Consider the following 19,768-nt stretch of genomic DNA (forward strand, 5'->3'; position numbering starts at 1 on the left):
GAATTTAACATTGTAACAAGGGCTCTCCACCCTACCCTCCCCCAATTAGGGATGGGAGGGGGGAGGGACAAATTTTGGTTCAATGAAAATAATAAAATTTAATTCACTCCCTGCAAAAAGAAGAGTAGACTCTGCTAGATCAGAGCCTAAAATCTCCTTTATATCTCATGCCTATAAGTATACCCAGAAAGAGATGTTATTTAAAAAAAATCACTTATAAGAAACAAATACCTTACTAGAAAAGATGGATTTGGAAGTCTTGGGAGGTTATTAGGAAGCCTGGATTTGAGTTTTGATTCCTCTGTTTGCAAACTCTGAAGAACTGGACCTCAGTTTTCTCTAGATTAGATGACTTTTAGACCTCCCTCCACAGCCCATCATCTGGAAAGTTTCTGAATACACAGAACACTTGTGGAAGATCAAATAAGCAAACACTTGCTACCTTCCTCATGACAAGAGACTGGGGCCCTCTAGTGGCAGTAGGCTACAGAAAAAAATTCACAAATTACAAGAGAATGCTACAAGTCACTGCAGAAATCCAATTATAGGCCTTGTTTATTCTTTCAGGAATCATGCTTCAGAAATCCAAGCAAATATTTCAAGATGAATATTCATGGAGCAGATTTCCCAGTTTTTATTTTTCAAAATGATAACCCTACTAATGGGCAGGATTTAATAGGAATTAGATTCCTACCTGATACTTCATAACTATGTGAACTTTCTGGAAAGTCCTTTCTGCCTCAGGCACTTACCTAATATAATTCAAAGGCTGGATAGAAATCTACATTAGTGAAGGGAGCTACCAAGGTTACCCAGATCCCTACATGAAAAATGTTCTGGGCTCAGAACCATGGGCTTCTTTGTATAATTAGACTAATCTGAAACCCTCTAATAAAACACTTTTCTTAGAAAGATACAGTTATTTAGATATAGAAATAACGATGCCAATGAATAATGCAAGGATTCTCTGTGGAAGTTAAAGTGTTTATTGATGTGTTTAAACTTTGTACATTCCCCACAGACCACACTAAAGAGTTTGCAGGTTAAGTTTAATCTGTGCATAGTGGGAGAGACATGGGTGGGAAAGGGGAAAAAAAGGGAAAACCCAAAAAGTCACAGAAAAATAGAAAAAATACACCACAGGTTACCAGAACCTCCAAATTTAAAAAAAGCCGTGAGCATCAACATCAACTATACAAGCATTATTACAAAGACATGATGGTGAATGCAAACAAAAATCATCACTGCTCTCCATGGTGCCTATAGATCCAGTTTTCTATAAAAGTTGCAGTATCCTTTTTTCCAAATGAAAGCAAACATTCAACTTCTCCCCAGCTTTTCTCCCTTCTTCCCATGACAGGAATGGGGAATGTCTAGGTCCAGGAGTATTATAAGCAGCCCAGTCCCTCCCATGATTATAAATATTCTACGGTGGACACCAAATAACTTGATGACAAGGGCAAGGGAGAGGTGGTGAGATGAAAACATGTTTAAAAGGGCAAATGCCAATGAAGCAAAAATTTAAAGCTTTGTTCAAGGAAAGAGAAAAGTCAAATAAACTTGATTTTGTTTGGGGGAGGGGGAAGGGAAAGTAAGTTACATAACAGACCAGAGAGGGACGGCAAGCATTGAGCACAACTGCACAGACTTAAAGGAGAACAGACTTAAGAAGAAAAGTGGTTATGGTTACTGCCCTATCTGTGTACATCATGCTGGCAAAAGACCTCAAACACAACCTTGGGTTCTTCAAATGCACCTTGGTGCATGCAAACACCAAGTAACCCAGCAGTGGAAGCACCAGATCTCTAAGAAACTAATTCTTTAAAAAGTAATGTTTAAGAGATGCCACACAATGTGCTGCAGTGGTCCAGCACTACATCTCTACCTTTCATTTGATCACTTTGCAACTTTCCACAAGTTCATTTAAAGGAATACTGCTTTTATATATAAAAGCCAGAATGATAAATGAGCTACGAGTTCATTTATACAATGCAGTACAAACGACCTTCATATACAGTCTATTAGAAATAAAAATCAACATCTTCCATTTATAGAGAGAGCTTGTGTGAGACAATACAATAGAATTGGATTTTCAGATTAATTTAAAAAAAGAAAAAAACTACACTCATATATCTGCAATAGATCAATTTTCATTTCATTTAAGAAGATTTATATATCATATAGTTATATTATCATTTTTCACCCATTTAAAAGAATGGAAATTGCAACTCTACAGTAGTACTTATAGTCTTAATGATCCAGGAGTTCTGAATGTAAGATGAAATCCTCTTGAAGCAACAGTTGGTCAGTAGTTGATCCAAAACACTGGACCCTTTTGGCCCGCCTTTTACCACACCTCCCTTCCCACCAGGAGTGCTACATTTTCACATTATTTAAATCTGCATCTGCTCTAGGTATTTGTAAGTTGGGTTCTCGTAGCCATGGTTCTGCATCTTGTTCAGGTGGCGCTCCTCAGGAGTGAGCATTGGATCAACCTGGGAAAATGATACACAGCAAAAGTCAAGGCTACATAGTCTAAAACCCTGTTTCTTAAACTGTACTATGCAACCCCATATAGAACCTCATCACTTAATGTGTGTGTGTGTGTGTGTGGGGGGGGGAGGATCACAAAATTATGATTATCAATAAATGTTTGATTTGTACACCTATTTTATATACCTATATACTCTCAGGGCCACATGAAAATTTTTCTGGGGAAAAGAGGTTATAAGTGGAAAAAGTTTAAGTAAAAAAAAATTTTAAGAAGCCCAAGTCTAAAATAACTAGACCTTCAAGTTCAAACAGTACAAATCCACCATCCAAATAGGTATGAGTCTGAATTTCCTTTGCTCAAGATGCATTTCAAACAATTGAATTTAGGATCCCAAGACTGAGTCAATAATCTACATAGTGAAAATAATAATTTACTCTTTTCATCTAAGTAGTGGTGAGAAGATAATCCAATTATGACTTAGGAGGAATTATAAAAAGATAACCTACTATGTTGATTATTCCTACATATTGAATTATGATTCTAAAAATCAGCTTTCTTCTACTAGAAAAAAAAATAGTACTATCAATTTTATAATCTATAATTATATAATTAGAGAAGATTTAGCCTTTCTTTTGGGATTTAAAGGACGGGAGAATACTCAAAAGCACAGAGAGCAACATAAGACGGGATCAAGATGGAAATAACATCCCAATGTAATAAAGATGCCAGTGAACATGTAGTCTGGAAGACATGGATCAAATACTGACCTAGAATCGTAATTTAAAGGGTCCCCTTACTGACTATGCGACTCTGGATCAACTCACAGGTTTTGCATTTGTTCCCTCATCTATAAAACTAGTCAACTATGTCTGGTCACCACCAAGGGGCCTTCTAGCTCGGCTATCCATGGACTAAAGAAAAGGAACAAAAAAGGCTGGAGAAGTGTAACTGCATCCTATCACAGGGAATTAAGTCTGAACTTCAACTAGTAGAGGTTAAAAATATGAAGGGTGTAATTAGAGATATTCATAAAGATAATCAAGGCAGTAGAGTCATGCAAAGGGAAAGCAGGGCTGTGGAGAAAATAAACAACTCAATTTTGGATATATAATTCAGCTCTGGGAACCTTTTTCATAAACTCTAATAATTTAATGAACAATACAATTGAAAAAACTTAAACGTGTCCAATACCTGAAAGGTTAAGATGATAAACTTCCAAGAAATACTTGTCATAATGGTCTGGAAACTCAAAATCAGCCCGAAATCAAAATAACAGAAAGTTATTTCTTACCTCCACAATCCCATGGCTAATGGTGCCATATTGCCTTTTCCTCAGCATCACCAGGCTGATGACGATAACAGTAGCAATAGCTACAGCAATGACGAGCAGGCCAATGAGAGCACTACTGCTTAGGCTGAAATCATCCCGTAGTGATCCTTCAGACTCCTGAAATAACAACCCACCAAGAAGGGAAAAAACCAGCAAGAACCCTCAGGTTATCTTCTGTACACAATGAAAACTTCCCTAGAAGCTAGTGCCTCACTGAGGGCACTCAAGTAATGTTTACCCATAACAAACTAGACCTCTATCCCTTAAATACAATGCAACACCAAAACACACCTATATCATGACTCTCAATCAAATGAACATATGTAGACACTGGCAGAAAACTCCAAATCTGTGCCCAAGCGTAAGCCCCTACACAAAGGTTTTAAGGTCATCTCCCAAAGGTCTGAAAAATCAGGAACTAACAACTTGCTGAAGATATACTAAAAGCAGGTTTAATAAAATTCTCCTTTCCAGCTCAAATGAAGGAAGGGGGAATAGAGAAGCCTCAGAAAGAATGGCACTATGCCCTGGGACTACATACATACCGGCTCTTCCACAAGTCCTCCAACTCTCTCAGCATTGAAAATCATTTCTTTAACATCCAGGGTTTCGTCAATGACCTAAAACAGTCATGAAGGGATCAGTGACTGTGCAGAAGGGGAGATTTAGGATGGAACACTTGGGAGATATTGTTCATCTTCCATACCAACAGGAATGTGGCAGAGGAAGTCAAATATATACCTCTGGACACCAGTCACTAGCATTGCCCATGCTCCATCCCTCAAATTGGGGGTAAGTATGTAGGCAAGACTATGCTGCAGCTCATCCAAGTGGTTTTGGAGTGCTGGTTCTTCATTCTATCATGAAAACTTTCCATTACCGTGACACTGCATTAAGGTTACTTAAAAAACTAATCACACATCGAAGTGGCACAATATTTTGGGAAACCAGTAGACTTGGCTTCAAGTATCAGACTTCAATAACTAAAGCCCAGAAAGTACAGTTTTAGGGAATAGGACTGTGAAAACAAGACAAATCTCTGAGCAATCAGAGAGTCAAACCTAACTTTTGCCCTCAGTCAAGTTACCAATCCTCCATTCACTTGAAAGTGGCCTCATTCAGTTTTCCTGCTAAGAAATCTTCCTCCCCCCAACCTCCAAAGTTCAGCAAGTAATAGGCAATGACAAGTCTTGCTTCTGCTGTAATAGAGGTTCTCTACTCCCTCTTCAAACCCAGATGTGAATCAGTATAGTTAAGCCTGTAAGCAGTCAACCCAGACCTACTTAATCTTCTGGCACCATAAAGATAATGCACACATGATTATTCATCTGTAAAGCATGTGAAACAATGCTATTTGTTTTAATTATACTTTCAAAATGAAAATGAGAAGGGAGAAAAGAAGGCTCACCACATTCTCATCCACTTTATTCTTGCTGTTAATCACTTTCTCTTCAGCGCCAATCAATCCATCTAGTTCTGCCACACCAGATCCTATGCACAAAAATATTGCTAATAAGGTTTTAAGAATTTGCTAGCCAAATGTAAACCTCATAATGTCAAGGACCACTGAAAGAATAGGGGAGCCTTTCACATACAACTGATATTACATTGTTTTTTCCCCCTTACATTTTAGGTGATGTACTATGAACTATAATGAAGAGTGACACTGGTGCTTTTTTTGAAGATTATATGGTTATGATGGAAAGGAAGACAGAACTGACCTAGAAAAATGGAAGCTGAAGCCCTGAGAGGTTCCCAGGAATGAATGAATAACCTAAATAATGCAATCTTTCACAATGTAGATCACCTTCTATCATGCTCTAACTGCTCCTGCAATGGCATGCAGGTGCCCTTCAAAATGAACAAGTGAATGAAATCAATCCTTGACCCAGAGAAGGGAATATTTCTAACCTAAAGATATCCTCCTATCAGCAAAGAATATCACGATCCAACATCACACATTTGTGGTTCTATAACACCAAGTATCATAGTGTGAACAAACCCAGAAACAAAACTCAAGAGAACAAATTCCTTATTATTTTAGATGTAAAATATAGACTGAGTATATACTGAGGGAAGGAAAAGGGGGAACAAAGAAAAGGAAAGTGAGAAAATTATTGGGGGGAGAGGGGAAGGAGAGAAGCACAGAAAAGGGAAAAGAAAAGAGGGGAAGAAAAAGAGGTGACGGTACAAAGGAAGGGGAAAGTAAAGAGTTCTACCCAAATATCAGCATATGTAAAGGTACTATCCTTCCTAGAGAAAAAGACAATGAAGCTTTAAGTCAGGGAAATAAAACTTTTCAGCTCACAAATTAAAACAGTACTTAATATTCAGCAATTAATAACAGAGCTACCAGAGTTTCTAAGTTTGCAGCTTTGCTAATGCATGACGCATTAACTCATTATACTGAAGCCAAAACAGGCACAATTTTCCTCAAGCTTCCCTTTTAAGGAAGAACTGCAGACTTGGCTGTAGGTTAAGTTAAATAAGGACAGGTTTTATTGTTTTAAAAAATGCCAAGGAGACAGCAAAGCTATGCTCCAACTATTTAAGAAAGAAGAACATGGAAATTTATTGCCTCAATCAGTATTGCTTGCTTTAATTTTAAAAGCTTACATTTTATGGAACTAGAATCTTAAAAAAATAAATGGCAGCATTAAGTTAAATGAGAGAAAAAATTCCAAATAGCAACTGAAACTAGCTAAATTCTTTTTGTGCTTCAACTTAAAAGTGTTTCTTTAAAATGACAACTCAATTTTGATTTGGGGGGTCTCAAAAGTCAAACAAGTAATTTCTAGAGAGCAAGTGGTAAATAACTTCTTAAAATAAGTCAACAATGTACCTAAAGAAATAGATAATGGTAAATTAAATGTCTTAACACAAAGGAAGGACATACTTTATGGTTATATATGACATCTGAAAAAAATTCTGGAGACAACAGACTAATAACAGTCCAAGTGACACAGGGATGCAGACAAATTTCCAAAAACAGATGCTAAAATAATGTTTTGGTCATGTATACTTATTGTGTATCTAATTTATATTTTAATGTATTTAACATCTACTGGTCATCCTGCCATCTAGGGGAGGGCGTGGGGGGGTAAGAGGTGAAAAATTGGAACAAGAGGTTTGGCAATTGTTAATGCTGTAAAGTTACCCATGCATATAACCTGTAAATAAAAGGCTATTAAATAAATTAAAAAAAAAAAAAAACAGATGCTAAAATTGGTTCTATACTTAGACTACTTAATTAGATAAGGACACTCTTCTCTAAAAGGAAATTCACATTAAAGTGGATGACGATGCATTCATATGAATGTACTATCCAGACCCACCTAGATATACTCAACCGTAGACCACTTTAACAACCACAGAATGTTTATGTAGTGCTCTTGACCATATCTCCTATTTATGTAAGGATGTCAAACTAGAATCCTGTAAACTGAAAACAGCCCATTGCTACCAAAGAAGTTACAAATCAACCTGTAAACTAGGTGCTGTTCCAAACACCGAGGAAGAGTATAGTACAGAGGAAAGCATGCCTGATATGAGTCCAGAGAACAAAGTTTTGTGTACTAGCTCTGCCACTTAATAGCTGTATGACTGACTGAACAAGTTCCCATTTCTTGTTCTTCGTTTCCTCAACATTATAATAGGTACCACATGTTTACCACCTACAAGTGCTCTGTAAACCAAGAAAAACACACAAATGTGTAATGTTTTTGGAGGAACAATGACACATGACTGCCCTTGTGTGGGCAAATCTTGTTAGGGTAACTTTCCCCAAGTGCAAAGTAGGAACCAACCCATATTTTATAATCTTCTGAGTTACCTGTGACAAAGTTTAAAAGACTTTCTCCTGGTCACATAAATATTATTTGTTAGAGGCAGGAATTGGAACCTTCCTGATTACAAGACAAATCATATAGAGCCTCTACTCATTACACCAAGCTATCTCTCAAAGGTAACTGTGGAAGTCATTAAAAACTCAGTTTGTTTTCCAAATAACCCTTTTCTTCATCCTAATTTCTAATGACTTAGGGAACACTACAAGCCAGAAGGAAAAGCCTTGTGAAGATGAAAGACTTCTAAAAAGGAAGATAAAAGGTGATGAAGAAATGCTTAAACAAGAAAGATCAGTGGCTAAGACTAATATTTCTTGCTGACAAAAATATCCCTCAATAATCCAAGACTAAGTTCAAAGACATAGGTATGTCCATTAGCTACTATATATCAGATATTCTGTAAGAAGGCTAAATTATAACTATGACAAAGGGAGGTGGGAAAAAAAAAATCAGGTGATGGCATGAAACATAAAATGAAACTACCAACACACTGAGGAAGTGGAAAGTGATGGAAGGCTTATAAGGAGCAGCTTTTACAAACCAACCTTTTTTCATTGGATGGTACAAATCCGGCTGGGTGTCTAGCAGAAGGGAAAACAACAAACACAAAATAGCAAAAAAGAGGAGATTAAGAAAAAGAAAATGGCTCTCCTTCAAGATTCTTGTTTTTAGAGCTTTTGCAACTTCTGTAAAGAACAAGGGGCTTTGTATTAAAAACAAGTCAAAATCCTGTAACTTCCTACCATTAAGACCCAAAGATTTACTAGAAAATACTCTGGTTTAGCATTCTTGGGCCTTTGGTGGTAATTGCAGGTTAGTATACCCTTAAAAGATGAAGCTTAATCTGCAGGATAAAAGTTCCTTGGGGGGGGGGGGGAAGGAGAAGAAATCTAAATTAGAATTATCTATATGCTAACAAAGTAATATTGTCACTTCCAAGTACAAAAACGATGTGCCCTTAAAATATGAAAAGAACCTTGGCCAATTAAAAGGGTATACATTTTCAAGGGAATGTGTGGCGATATGGTAGGAGAAATAGCTTTAAGAATGAAGTAGTCAAATAGGGCATCATTAAATTATGCTTAATCAAATATCTTTGAACTGCAAGAAAATCAGGATAATGGAAATTTCTATTGCTCTTCTGACCTGGAAGCAAAGCCCAATCCCACCACTTTCTATATATCCCATCATTCCCCTTCCAGTAACAGAACTAAAGATTTAATGCAATGACTGAGGCATGTGACCACATGTCCATACGTAGCCTGTCGATAGTAATTCTCAGTGAGCATTGGGCCCAGAAGCTTGTTTACTTTCAGTGCATATTGAAAGCTTTCCAAGTTCTTTGTGGAGGCATACAAATCTCTCTTCTTCCCATCAAATCCATCCCAGTATTCAAAATAAGTGATATCAGTATCCTAGCTCCCTGACAGGGAGTCACACTTTCAGCCATACATACCTTCATTCTCAGGTAAGGAGGGGAAAGGATGGAATGAGTGGAAAGGTGGAACCTCATCACTTTCTTCAGAGCTAACCCGAACATCTACTGGAGACTCTGAGATGGATGAGGTAAATTGATCCATATCAGCACGCTGTTCTTGAAGTAATTCATCTTTAAAAAATTAGGCAAGAAGCAAAAGAGAATAAAATTAAATTTAAAAGACTTATCATATGCCTCATTTTCAAAGGATTTCAAGAACAAAACTGAAGGTACAAATGCATATGACTTTAGATAGATAAATGTTCTTGGCTTGGTTGAATAGAAGGGAAGGGAGGAAAAAACAAGACTGAGAAATAGCAGTTGTGAAAAAAAAAAAAAAGTAAACAGGCTACTTTCCTGCATACTTGCTATTTTACACCCTAGATTTTCTTCCTGTATTCAAATTTATTACATGGTGAGTGAAACAAAAGGCATTTGTGGATCAGTCATTCTAGCAACTCCCATGTCATTTTCCTAAGCTTGGAATATAGATCCTACACAGAAAACTTTGATTTCAATCTTCAAATATATAAAAGTATTGGCATAATAACTCTAAGTTAACCTCACCTTCAGTTGTTCCCATCCTCTCTAGCTTCTTCCCAACATAATTAGTAACAACTAATTCTAGACAGAAAAAAGCGTAGGACCACCTAAGTGGCGCAGTGGATAGAGCACTGGCCCTGAAATCAGGAGGACTTGAGTTCAAATCCAGCCTCAGATACTTAACACTTCTGCTACTTACCAATTTCTTCCTGGATTTCCTGTGCCACATAAGGTACTTTGTATAACAGAGACAGACTCTGATTTCTTCTCTCTTCAATCACATGGAGATGAGTCATTACCTACACAGACACAATCATAGTTAAACTGGTAGCTTTCCTTTTTCAATAGCAACCACTAAAATATATCTCCCTACAAGACCATTTCCAGACCACTCAATCTCAAACTAACACAACTTACTTATAAGAACCCACTCATCACTAATGACTAAATTAATACTTTAACAATAAAATATAAAAAATCCATGCCCAGAAGAAATTAGGAACTTAGTAAATATAGACTTCACTCACAATTCTGCCTATTATTTAATTTTAAACTTAAGATACATTTTGATTAATTCACATAGCTAGGAAAAAGAGGTTAGTCTAGTTCAGAGCTTCTTAAACTTTTTCCACTTGTGACACTTCTTCACCAAAGAAATTTTTACATGATCCCGGGTTTAGATAGATACTCAAACAAAATATTTACTGATAACAAATCATAACTTCACAATCTCATATTCAGTCACAAGAACCATATGGGGTTACAAACCACAGTTAGCTTAAGAAGCTGGGGTTTAAATCAACTCATAACCTTAAATATGGTAAAGCTTGCTATCTGGCGGAGGGAGAAAGGAAAAGAGAAAATTCAAAATCTTACAAAAATGAAAACTTTAAAATAGTATTAGAATTCAAATACAATGAACTCAACCTATACTGAACTGTAATTTCAATTATATGGGGCCAAAATATCCAAATCATGGAATTCTATTTTCCTAGAAATACATTAATGTTTATTATCTCCAGGGTCTAATAGAAAGACTAAGGTCAATTCAAAAAAATTTTAGTATTTGACACAAAATACTAAATCTGATAAAAAGTTACAAGAGATAAGGCTGAAACTATTGCTAAAGTAGATTTTCTGAATGTCACCCCAAAGCAAAGCTTTTTTCTAGATTAAAAACACCACACTATTAAAGTATTAAAATCTATAATAAGGTCACTTATTACAAACAAATGACATAAGTTTAAGTAACTAACTTGGTAATATCTGACCTTATTATATAAAATCCAATGGTCAAATAAAAAGACTAAAATAACACCCACCCTGATAATGAGAGAGAGCTATCCAATTTTAATAGCCAACCAAGAAAATTGTGACCCCCCCTTTCCAAAAACAAAACAAAATAAAACCAAGTACTATAGTTCAAAAGCCACAAATCCTACCTAGGATGTGCATGAGAAAACTGAACATATATTGACAACTTTTTACCTACAGAGGGTACTATAAGCCCAAAATTCCAAACGTCTGAACTGGAAAATTAAATGGAACTGTTTTTATTATAGATTAAAGTCTTTCTGACCTTTAAAAATAAGGATGAAAGCAATTTAATTTTATCTTTGCCAGTCTGTCAATCAAATAAATTGATGGAAAAGCAGAGTACTGGGAGAAATAATGCAAAGCAAAATAGAACTTAAATATTCTATTTTAACATAAGTGTGTTGATGTTATAAGTGAACAAACCAGCAAAAACACTGAAAGAAATGAAAGCTAACAAATGAGTTCCGTTTGCACATAAACCTGGAGACAGGTTACAAGGGCATAAAAGCCAAGTCTATCACCTCTGGGCCTTATGGAGATCAAACTGGAATATCACAAAATGACAAAAGAAAAGTTATAAAGCAGGAATAACAGAATGTTTAATGCACTTATTGTGACAATCAAAAATTCGTGAGGTCATAAAAATAAAGGCTAAACTTTAGCCTGAGGACATGACTGCTGTTCGGAGAGAAGCTATTTAAACTCTAGGGGTGAGGTTCCCTCCTCTCTACTGTGCTTGTTGATATGATTCTTTCTACACTGCAGCCTTGTGACTCATTAGAAAAATTAAATTTAACACACAGGAAGGCACCATGGCATCACTGATAAAAAGTAGGCCTCAAGAGTCAGGGACCCTATAACCTTGAGCAGGACACCTGAACTCTCAACAGCCCTGGGAAACTGAGTCGCACAGACCCGATTGAAAACCCAGGTCCAGAAAAAAATAACATAAAATAAGAATTCTGAAGAGAAAGAATAAGGTCCAACCACCTAACCTCAGCAAGGACAGGGCAAAAATTCAGTACAATTCTCTTTGTTTACTTATCTCAGGCTTTCACAATTCTAATTAGTAACAACAAAGCCAAAGAATCAGCTTTTTATTTTGTTCTTTTCATTTAAAATCTTTGTAGAAGCAAAAAAAGTCTATTTATGTAAGTGCTAAATATGTTTGTTAATACCTCCAAAATGTTAAGAGTTTTTAAAAAGCAAGTCTGCTCACACTGGGCAGACCAACTATGAAACAAAGATATGAACAAAAAAGGTACACATAGAAAAATTTGGGGAAATTGTAATTTATGCTAAGTAGTAAAAGACCGCAAAAGGGATGTCACAGATCATCTAAGTATTTAAATAATATCCCCATTGAAGAGTAAATTTAAGAAAAAAGATACAGGTCTGATAAAATCAGTTGGTCTATGAAATATATATATTTTTTGCATAATCCCACAGGACTATTTCCTCTCCAGGTACCTGATAATATTCAATCAATGACTGAACAGTTTTTAAATTGTCAGTGTCAAATAAAGCATAATAATTTCAGAGTTTTTTATTCCATAAAATTAATTCTGATTTGTCCTCAGTTGAATGCTTAGTCCTGGGGATTGACCACCATTCTTTGCTCCTTTTTAAAGGAGACACCTGGTTCTTGAAAATGGAAAAGTACTTACTTTATTAAGTACACTTTGTCTATAGGAAAACTGAGTATCCACTAACTTAATGGCACTGTTTTAATAGCTACATCACAAATTAACCAATGAAAAGTGATTCATTTGCAAATACTATCCTCCATTAAAACACTTCAATGAGAACTAATATGGATTATTAGGTTGTACAAAAGTCACTAAATTTCCAAGGTTAGAAGTTTATTGGCATAATGTACCTTAAATCACCAGATAGAAGTGAACAAACTATCAATTAATTACTTCAGACAATATCATAATCAGCTCAAGTTAACCATGTTGGAAAACTCAAGTCACTTCAGAAATAGTTTCTTTCAAATACAATTTCACATATTAGTTAGGTGTTAGTGCCCAAAAACTAAAACTAGTTCCTTTGCAACAAGCAACACATGTCATATCATCTCATTATCCATGGATTACGATTATCACATAAAACTACTGTGCATAAGTAACCAATTAACCATCTCAAATTACTTTCTTCAAGACTCAGTTCAAATTTTCCCCTCAATTTCTTTTTTTTCTATATTTAATCTATATTTATGAAATTAAAACAAGCATTTCCACAATAAAGTATAATAAAAAAGATGATTGAACATGAAACTGCAAATTTTATACAACTTATTCTTCCTTATAAATGTATAATAAAGTTGTCATGTATATTATTGCTAGTTATATTATTTCTTTATACCTGGGATTTCATCTGGGCAGCCTTTTCTGGGTCAACTGCCAAAACATGCTGGTAATGGCGGATAGTATGCAGGCGATCCTTGTTCTCCGCTCGAACATAACGCCTCAAGGCCTGGAGGATTCGATGGGGCTGAGGGAGGAAGAATGCAAAAATCCAGTGACTAAAGTACTGGAAACAAAATAGAAAACAACTACTAAAAGACAAAGGTGGTTTCGATTTCTATATGTTTATTCTGAGGCTGAAATAATTTTGGAGTTCTATTCATAGTGATGATAAAAGTTCAATATAGTTTTTTATTGGGCACATAACCAATTCTCCATTATTAGCCCAACTTCCATTCTCAATCCAATTCTAGTGTCTCTCTCTCTCTTTTTTTTGCCTTTTCATTGCTCCCACACTAGTGACAATTAGTAATGTGCTCAATTTTTGATCTATTAATTTATAATTACAAAAGTTAAAAGATACTGTGGTCACAATTCTCATGTTCTAAGAGAACAGACATGTCCAGAAGGTAATGAGGGTGGAATAATGGAAAAAAAGAATTTGAGACCATGGAAATGAATATCTCTCCATTTAGGACATTAACCTTTCACAGTTAGCTTGAAGAACATTTATTTTTGCCCCATTCATCTCGTATGAAATGGTAGAGGAAAATGTTAAGACATTAAAGTTTGATTCAATTTGGAAGGGCTATTTTTATTGTTATTCTCCTTACACTTCAATCTGAGCAAAAGCTATCATAGGGACACAATGATACATTATATCACAACTTAGTTTGATCCTGCTTCTCCATATTGACCAAAGACACAAGCACAAATTGGTATGCAAAAGAGGAAACTTCTTTTACAAAAATGTAGTTCATCAAGAATAAACTAAGAACACAGCTCACCCGTGGTGGGTCAGACTGCAAGGCAGCCAGGTAATTCTCTAGAGCCATGCGACGACGATCATTCAGCATAGCTTCCACTCGAGCCAAGTGAGTCTCCACCAGCTGCTGCTTCTCACTGGCTGCTTCTTTCTCTAGAGATTTAACCATTGCTTGGAAGTGCTATACCAAGAGAAGTAGGAAAACTATGCCATTTACTAGAAACCAAAAAGTTGCATTAAATTCAGGGGAAAAGAAACACGCATGTGCAATATATATGTGAGCTCTACAAATAAGAGAAATGAGATTCTCCTGCTTTGAGTGCCTATTTGTGAATGTTAATTCTACAGCATTTAGGTAAAGTAAAGGCTTAATTTTTATACTATATTTTGCCTGCTTAAGATAAACACTATGAATCATATAATAGATTATGGTCAATCGTTTCCATTCACTTTTAGGATTACTGGCAAGAATGTATAGCTGACTAGGTTTAGGATAAAATAGAATGTGCTGAATATTTTCTATGAAAAACTCATTGGTATACAGAGGAATTAAATTTTTTGATCTTGGACTCATGAATGTCATGCTCTATCCATACACTAGAAGAAGTGAAGACATAGAAGACATAGTTGAATTGCTAAACATCTAAAATAACAAGTCTGGGAGTAATAAAATAACTCTGCTTTTAAGATGACAGTCAAAAAAAATTATTTCAATTAACCCATGTGAAATCCTAAATAAATATGTAGAAAGAATAACAACTTCCTCTATAGCCTAGATATACTATTGATCTCGAGACAGCATACTTTGCCACTGGTACTTTAAAGGTTACATTCTTATAAACCTGGAAATCAAGTTTATCAAAAATTGTTATTTTCTGTCTTTTCAATTGATATACAAAAAAGAAGATTCAGTTTTGTTAGGTAAGCCATAATATAAGACTGGAATTGTCAAAAAAACATCTTCCAGAAAAGCAAAACAATGGTTAAAGACCATAGATATATCTTATTATCAGCTAGATGTTCTGATGGAGAGTTGTCTTTCTTCCTACCAGAGGTAAGCCAGTTAGATAGATAAAAACACAAACTATGCAACAAGCATATCAACTTTTTTTTTTTTGTAATAAGCTGTCCCACCAAGAGGTATTAGAATTCCAAAGACAGACAGTCTCTCCTACCTGAATCAAGGTCTGTCTTTCTGCCTTAGGAAGGTTCTTTGCTTGATGTTCTGCTTCTTCCCATTCCTTCTTGACCTACAAGGTAAAAAATTAAGGAATATACCTAATGATTTTTCTCCCCCTCTTCTAGGAAATAGTTTTTGTCCTCAGCACATGGAGAACTCTATATGGGAATATCTATGGGCAAAGTTTCCTATCATTTTTTCTAATGGCCATTTCCAAACAGTAAAATGAGGCTGTTGGACTAGATTATTACTGAAACTCCTTCCAAGGCTAACACTGTATGGGTATGATTGGGTTAGCACTACTTCAGATGTGTTCACTTTTAGAATATTTCTATATATCCACAATCTGACCCCATACTCCCGTTTTTCCCATCCACAGTGAATCTTCAAAACCTCAGTTGCTCAGTTGGCCATTTTAGATTGAGGTACCTGTTATCTGAATTCAAAAAATATTGGTGTAAAAACTATAATAGGTTGGTGTACAACTTTAAAAGTTCTAGTTTTAATGGCCTTAAGAATTCCAAGCCTCTATTTTCTAACTGATGTTCTCAATGTGAAAAATTACACACAAGTAATTTGTGTCAGTTGATAAATTGGGTTTTTTGGTTGTTATTGGTGCTGGTTTTTGGTTGTTTTTTTTGCTGAGGCAACTGGGGTTAAATGACTTGCCCAAGGTCACACAGCTAGGAAATATTACGTATCTGAGGTCAGATTTGAACTCAGGTCCTCCTGATTTCAGGACTGGTGTTCTATCCACTGCGCCCACCTAGCTGCCCCCAGGTGATCAATTGTTAAGATTATCAGTGATGTTTGACTGTGTTTGTAGAACTGTTCTTTCAAAATAGTTTGATGTTTCATTAAGGAAACCAAAATGAGTTAACTATGATTAACTATAGAAAAGTATAATCATAGTTACTTGGAGTTTGGGTTTTTTTTTTTAAATAGTCATATGGCAAGATATTTGGAATATGAAAAAGGCAAAGGAAACCAAAACTTCTGTTTATGGACTGTGGGACTCAGTTTCCCCTTTTGAAAAAATGGAGGGGGTTGGTTTAGAAGGCCTCTGAAGGTAGGGTACTAAGTTTGGCTTTTGATAATGAAAACTCTTGTTAGCAGAGCATCAAACTGACATGATGCTAATATCAGAGTCTTTGCTTACTCTGTCCATTCGATTGCGATGACGAATTTCTAGCTGCTCCTTAGCCTTTTGGAATCGAGCATGTTCATTGTCATCTGCAGAGGTCTCAAAATACACATCAACATCATTGGTTGGCAGAGGAGTTGGAGGAACTGAAACAAAATTAGAAGAAAGGTTTTGGAATCAAGACCTAGAGCTAAAATTGTCTGCTCCTCTCCTATTGGGAGAAATGGAGGCTTGGGACCTGTAAATTGACTTAGGTTGTCTTAAGTTATGCTAAGGAGTACAGAATTTCTGTTGTTTGCCAAGACTTCACTTTGCTATATTGCAATAAGCAATTTTCTACACAGAAATGTTAGCCAACTATATCAGATCAAATTAGTACAGAAATTTAATGATATATCAACCACCTAGATTATCTTCAGCAACAGCAAATCTTCAGTTCATGAATGCAAGGGAAAGGATTTACTTACTCTATCCTCTTCCATAATTTCTTGTAATCTTAACTGTTAACCACTTTTGAAATTCTTCTATTCTTCACAACTAGTACAATCTGAACCAAGATGTATCTATCTACAAGATAAATCTGTGACTTCAAAGAAACCAACTTTGATTCATGAACATATATTTGATTTAAAATTATTCAAAGCTGAATGTTCTAGCTTCATTTCTCTTTCTATTCTCCACCTTTATATATTATTTTCTCAACTCTTTACCTCCTTTATAGGACAGGCAAGATAAAAAAAAAAAAAAAAGAAAGGAAAAGGGAAAGAGAAGAGGAGAGAAGGGGAGGAAAAAGAGGAGGGAAAGGGAAAGGAAGGTGATATGTATAAAGGCCAAGTTGTGTTTTTGTTTCACAAGGTTCCATGAGGACCCAAAAAAGACCCAACTAAAAATTAAGTTATGTACTGCTGAAAAGCACACGTTAAACCTAATATTTACTAGGAACATGGAAAACTAATATGTTATACTGAACAAAGACAGGAAACATTGACTCTAAGTTACATTTGAATTTATGAACATACATTTAATTAACATCTCCTGGCCATTAAGTAGGAAAAAAATTTATTTAAAAGTGAAAACATTCTTCACTATATAAACTGTTAGACCCAGAAAAGTAGTTATCTTGCACAGCTGATTCTGCCAACATGATAAGAAAAAGGATCGATGAACAATATTTATGGAAGTTCTTGTCAAACTATTTCCTTGGAGATTTCATAGGTTAATCAGAATAACCCTTGACATGCCAACATAGTTTAAAAAAACAAACAAAACCTCCCACAACTGTGTAACGCACACAACTTTAAATGAAAAACAAATGTCAAAAACCTAGATGATATCTTCACAAAACCCCTGCGACTATTTACCTTCCTCAGCTATTATAAGACTAAAGCAATTAAGTGACATGCACTTATTCCAAACTCACACAAATTTAACATGCTACTGCTAAAGGGTTTTTGTACCTTACTAGGCTAAGTCTTTTTAAATATATTTTTTTCATTCATTATAATACTGTTGAAGATTATTTGACTCAAATAGTAAAAAACACTCATAACTTTTGGATGAGAATAAGCAATCCATTATTCTTCTAAAGATAAGTATGATAAAAACAGAATATGGCAATCACATAATATATATCAATTAATTGGAAATATGTAGAATATCTTCCAAATTTTGTTAGTCAAGCTTAAATTAGGAATCTTAACATAAAGCAGAAGTTTATGTACTAATAGGTGAAAAAAATAGAAGGAACCTCACAGAGGCATTCTAGTCCAACCCTTCCTTTTACAGATGAGGAAACTGAGACAACTCAGAGCATTTAAATGACTTCCCTCAAGTCCCACTCATTTAGTTAAGTGACAGTAAAGAAAATGTAAACTGCTGTTTGCACCAACCATTCCCTGGTTTGACTATAAAGGCTTTATAACTGAGTATTATTGGAGAAAGGAAACCCAAATTTGATTCCTAAATCTGTCTTAGTTGACATTTACTAAATAATACTGAGACTCATTTTTCTAAACTCAAATGAAGATATTAAGATATACCTCATAAGATTGTTAGAGAAAACCAAATCAGAAGAAGTTAAAAAAAAAATGGTTAACACTCAATAGAATGCTTTGGAGCTTATGAAAAATGTTTTCATTTTCCTCACAATTGTGGAAAGAAGTTTACACAATTATTATCCATAGCATATAAATAAGGGAAGAATCAAAGACAACTTGGCCACATTTACACAAATGGGCAATACGATTTAAATACAGGAGGACTCTCCTACTGGCTCCAAGTGCAGTGTCATATATTAGAATACATCTCTCTATATATAAAAGTAGGTGTGATCAGAAGATACAGTTAAGTTACTGTGAAATTTACTTTTGTTCCATCTAAATTCGACCTGCTGAAAATAGGTCTTTTCCATCTATAAGTGACACTCCACACATACAATCACACCCCAAAACCCAAAGATACAACACAACAGGCATAATTTGCCTTTAAAAGGGATATTAATTTTATGAATTGAATAATTTTCATAGAGTCCTGGACAGGTATCATTACCACCATTTTAGGCAACATATACAATTTAATGAGTTCTTACTATCTAATTCCAGATTCTTTAAATCTAAACAGAAACTAAAGACAAGTTTCTGGTTATTTGCATAATCAGGTTTTTACTGACCATTTTTAAAAGCAAAGAAAAAAAATGAATAAAGTTAATAAATTAGTGAATAAATGAATTTTAAATATTGATCAAAAATAATGGAGTTCTACAAGCATGTACCTGCTTCTGGAAGTACATACATACACTTTATGGTGTAGTCTTAAATTTCATATAGGTCCCAGCTAGAAATAACTTCTAAACATCAAAGTCTCCAAAGCTATCAGGTGTATACCTACTTGCCAACTATCAGTTATTTTACACACACACACACACACACACACACACACATCAAATGTATGAAGGTAGAAGGAAAAAAAATAAGTTTAAGCATAAGCTAACCTTCAAAGCTCCCACAAATTCAAAGTGAAAGTGTTAAATTAAGAAGATTTTTTAAAAACCTTATTGGAAGGTTTTTGTTCTGATTCTTCTTCACAACATGACTAATGTGAAAATGTTTAATATCATTATACGTATATATAAAACCTATACTAGATTATCTGCCATATTGGGAAGGGGAGGGAGATGGAAAATTAATATGGAACTCATAATCTTAT

At 35.1% G+C, this 19,768-nt stretch overlaps 1 protein-coding gene across 6 annotated transcripts in view; it reads right to left on the reverse strand.

Annotated features, from left to right (window-relative positions):
- Positions 1-963: 963 nt before the first annotated feature.
- Positions 964-19,768, reverse strand: part of APLP2 (amyloid beta precursor like protein 2) — a 100,724-nt gene continuing 81,919 nt past the window's right edge. For 2 of the 6 annotated variants that reach the window (XM_031960891.1, XM_031960888.1), the window contains 11 exons: positions 16,580-16,710; positions 15,416-15,490; positions 14,263-14,421; positions 13,374-13,502; positions 9,889-9,988; positions 9,126-9,278; positions 8,215-8,250; positions 5,233-5,315; positions 4,370-4,444; positions 3,786-3,941; positions 964-2,495 (listed from right to left, as the gene is read on the reverse strand). In XM_031960891.1, the coding sequence (XP_031816751.1) occupies positions 2,394-2,495; positions 3,786-3,941; positions 4,370-4,444; positions 5,233-5,315; positions 8,215-8,250; positions 9,126-9,278; positions 9,889-9,988; positions 13,374-13,502; positions 14,263-14,421; positions 15,416-15,490; positions 16,580-16,710 (1,199 nt within the window). In that variant the 3' untranslated portion in view covers positions 964-2,393. The remainder of the gene's footprint in view (positions 2,496-3,785; positions 3,942-4,369; positions 4,445-5,232; positions 5,316-8,214; positions 8,251-9,125; positions 9,279-9,888; positions 9,989-13,373; positions 13,503-14,262; positions 14,422-15,415; positions 15,491-16,579; positions 16,711-19,768) is intronic. The other 4 variants (XM_012545149.3, XM_012545148.3, XM_023499554.2 and 1 more) reach the window with 3 other exon arrangements.

Source organism: Sarcophilus harrisii, chromosome 3 (genome assembly GCF_902635505.1).
Source record: "Sarcophilus harrisii chromosome 3, mSarHar1.11, whole genome shotgun sequence".
Lineage (NCBI taxonomy): Eukaryota > Metazoa > Chordata > Mammalia > Dasyuromorphia > Dasyuridae > Sarcophilus > Sarcophilus harrisii.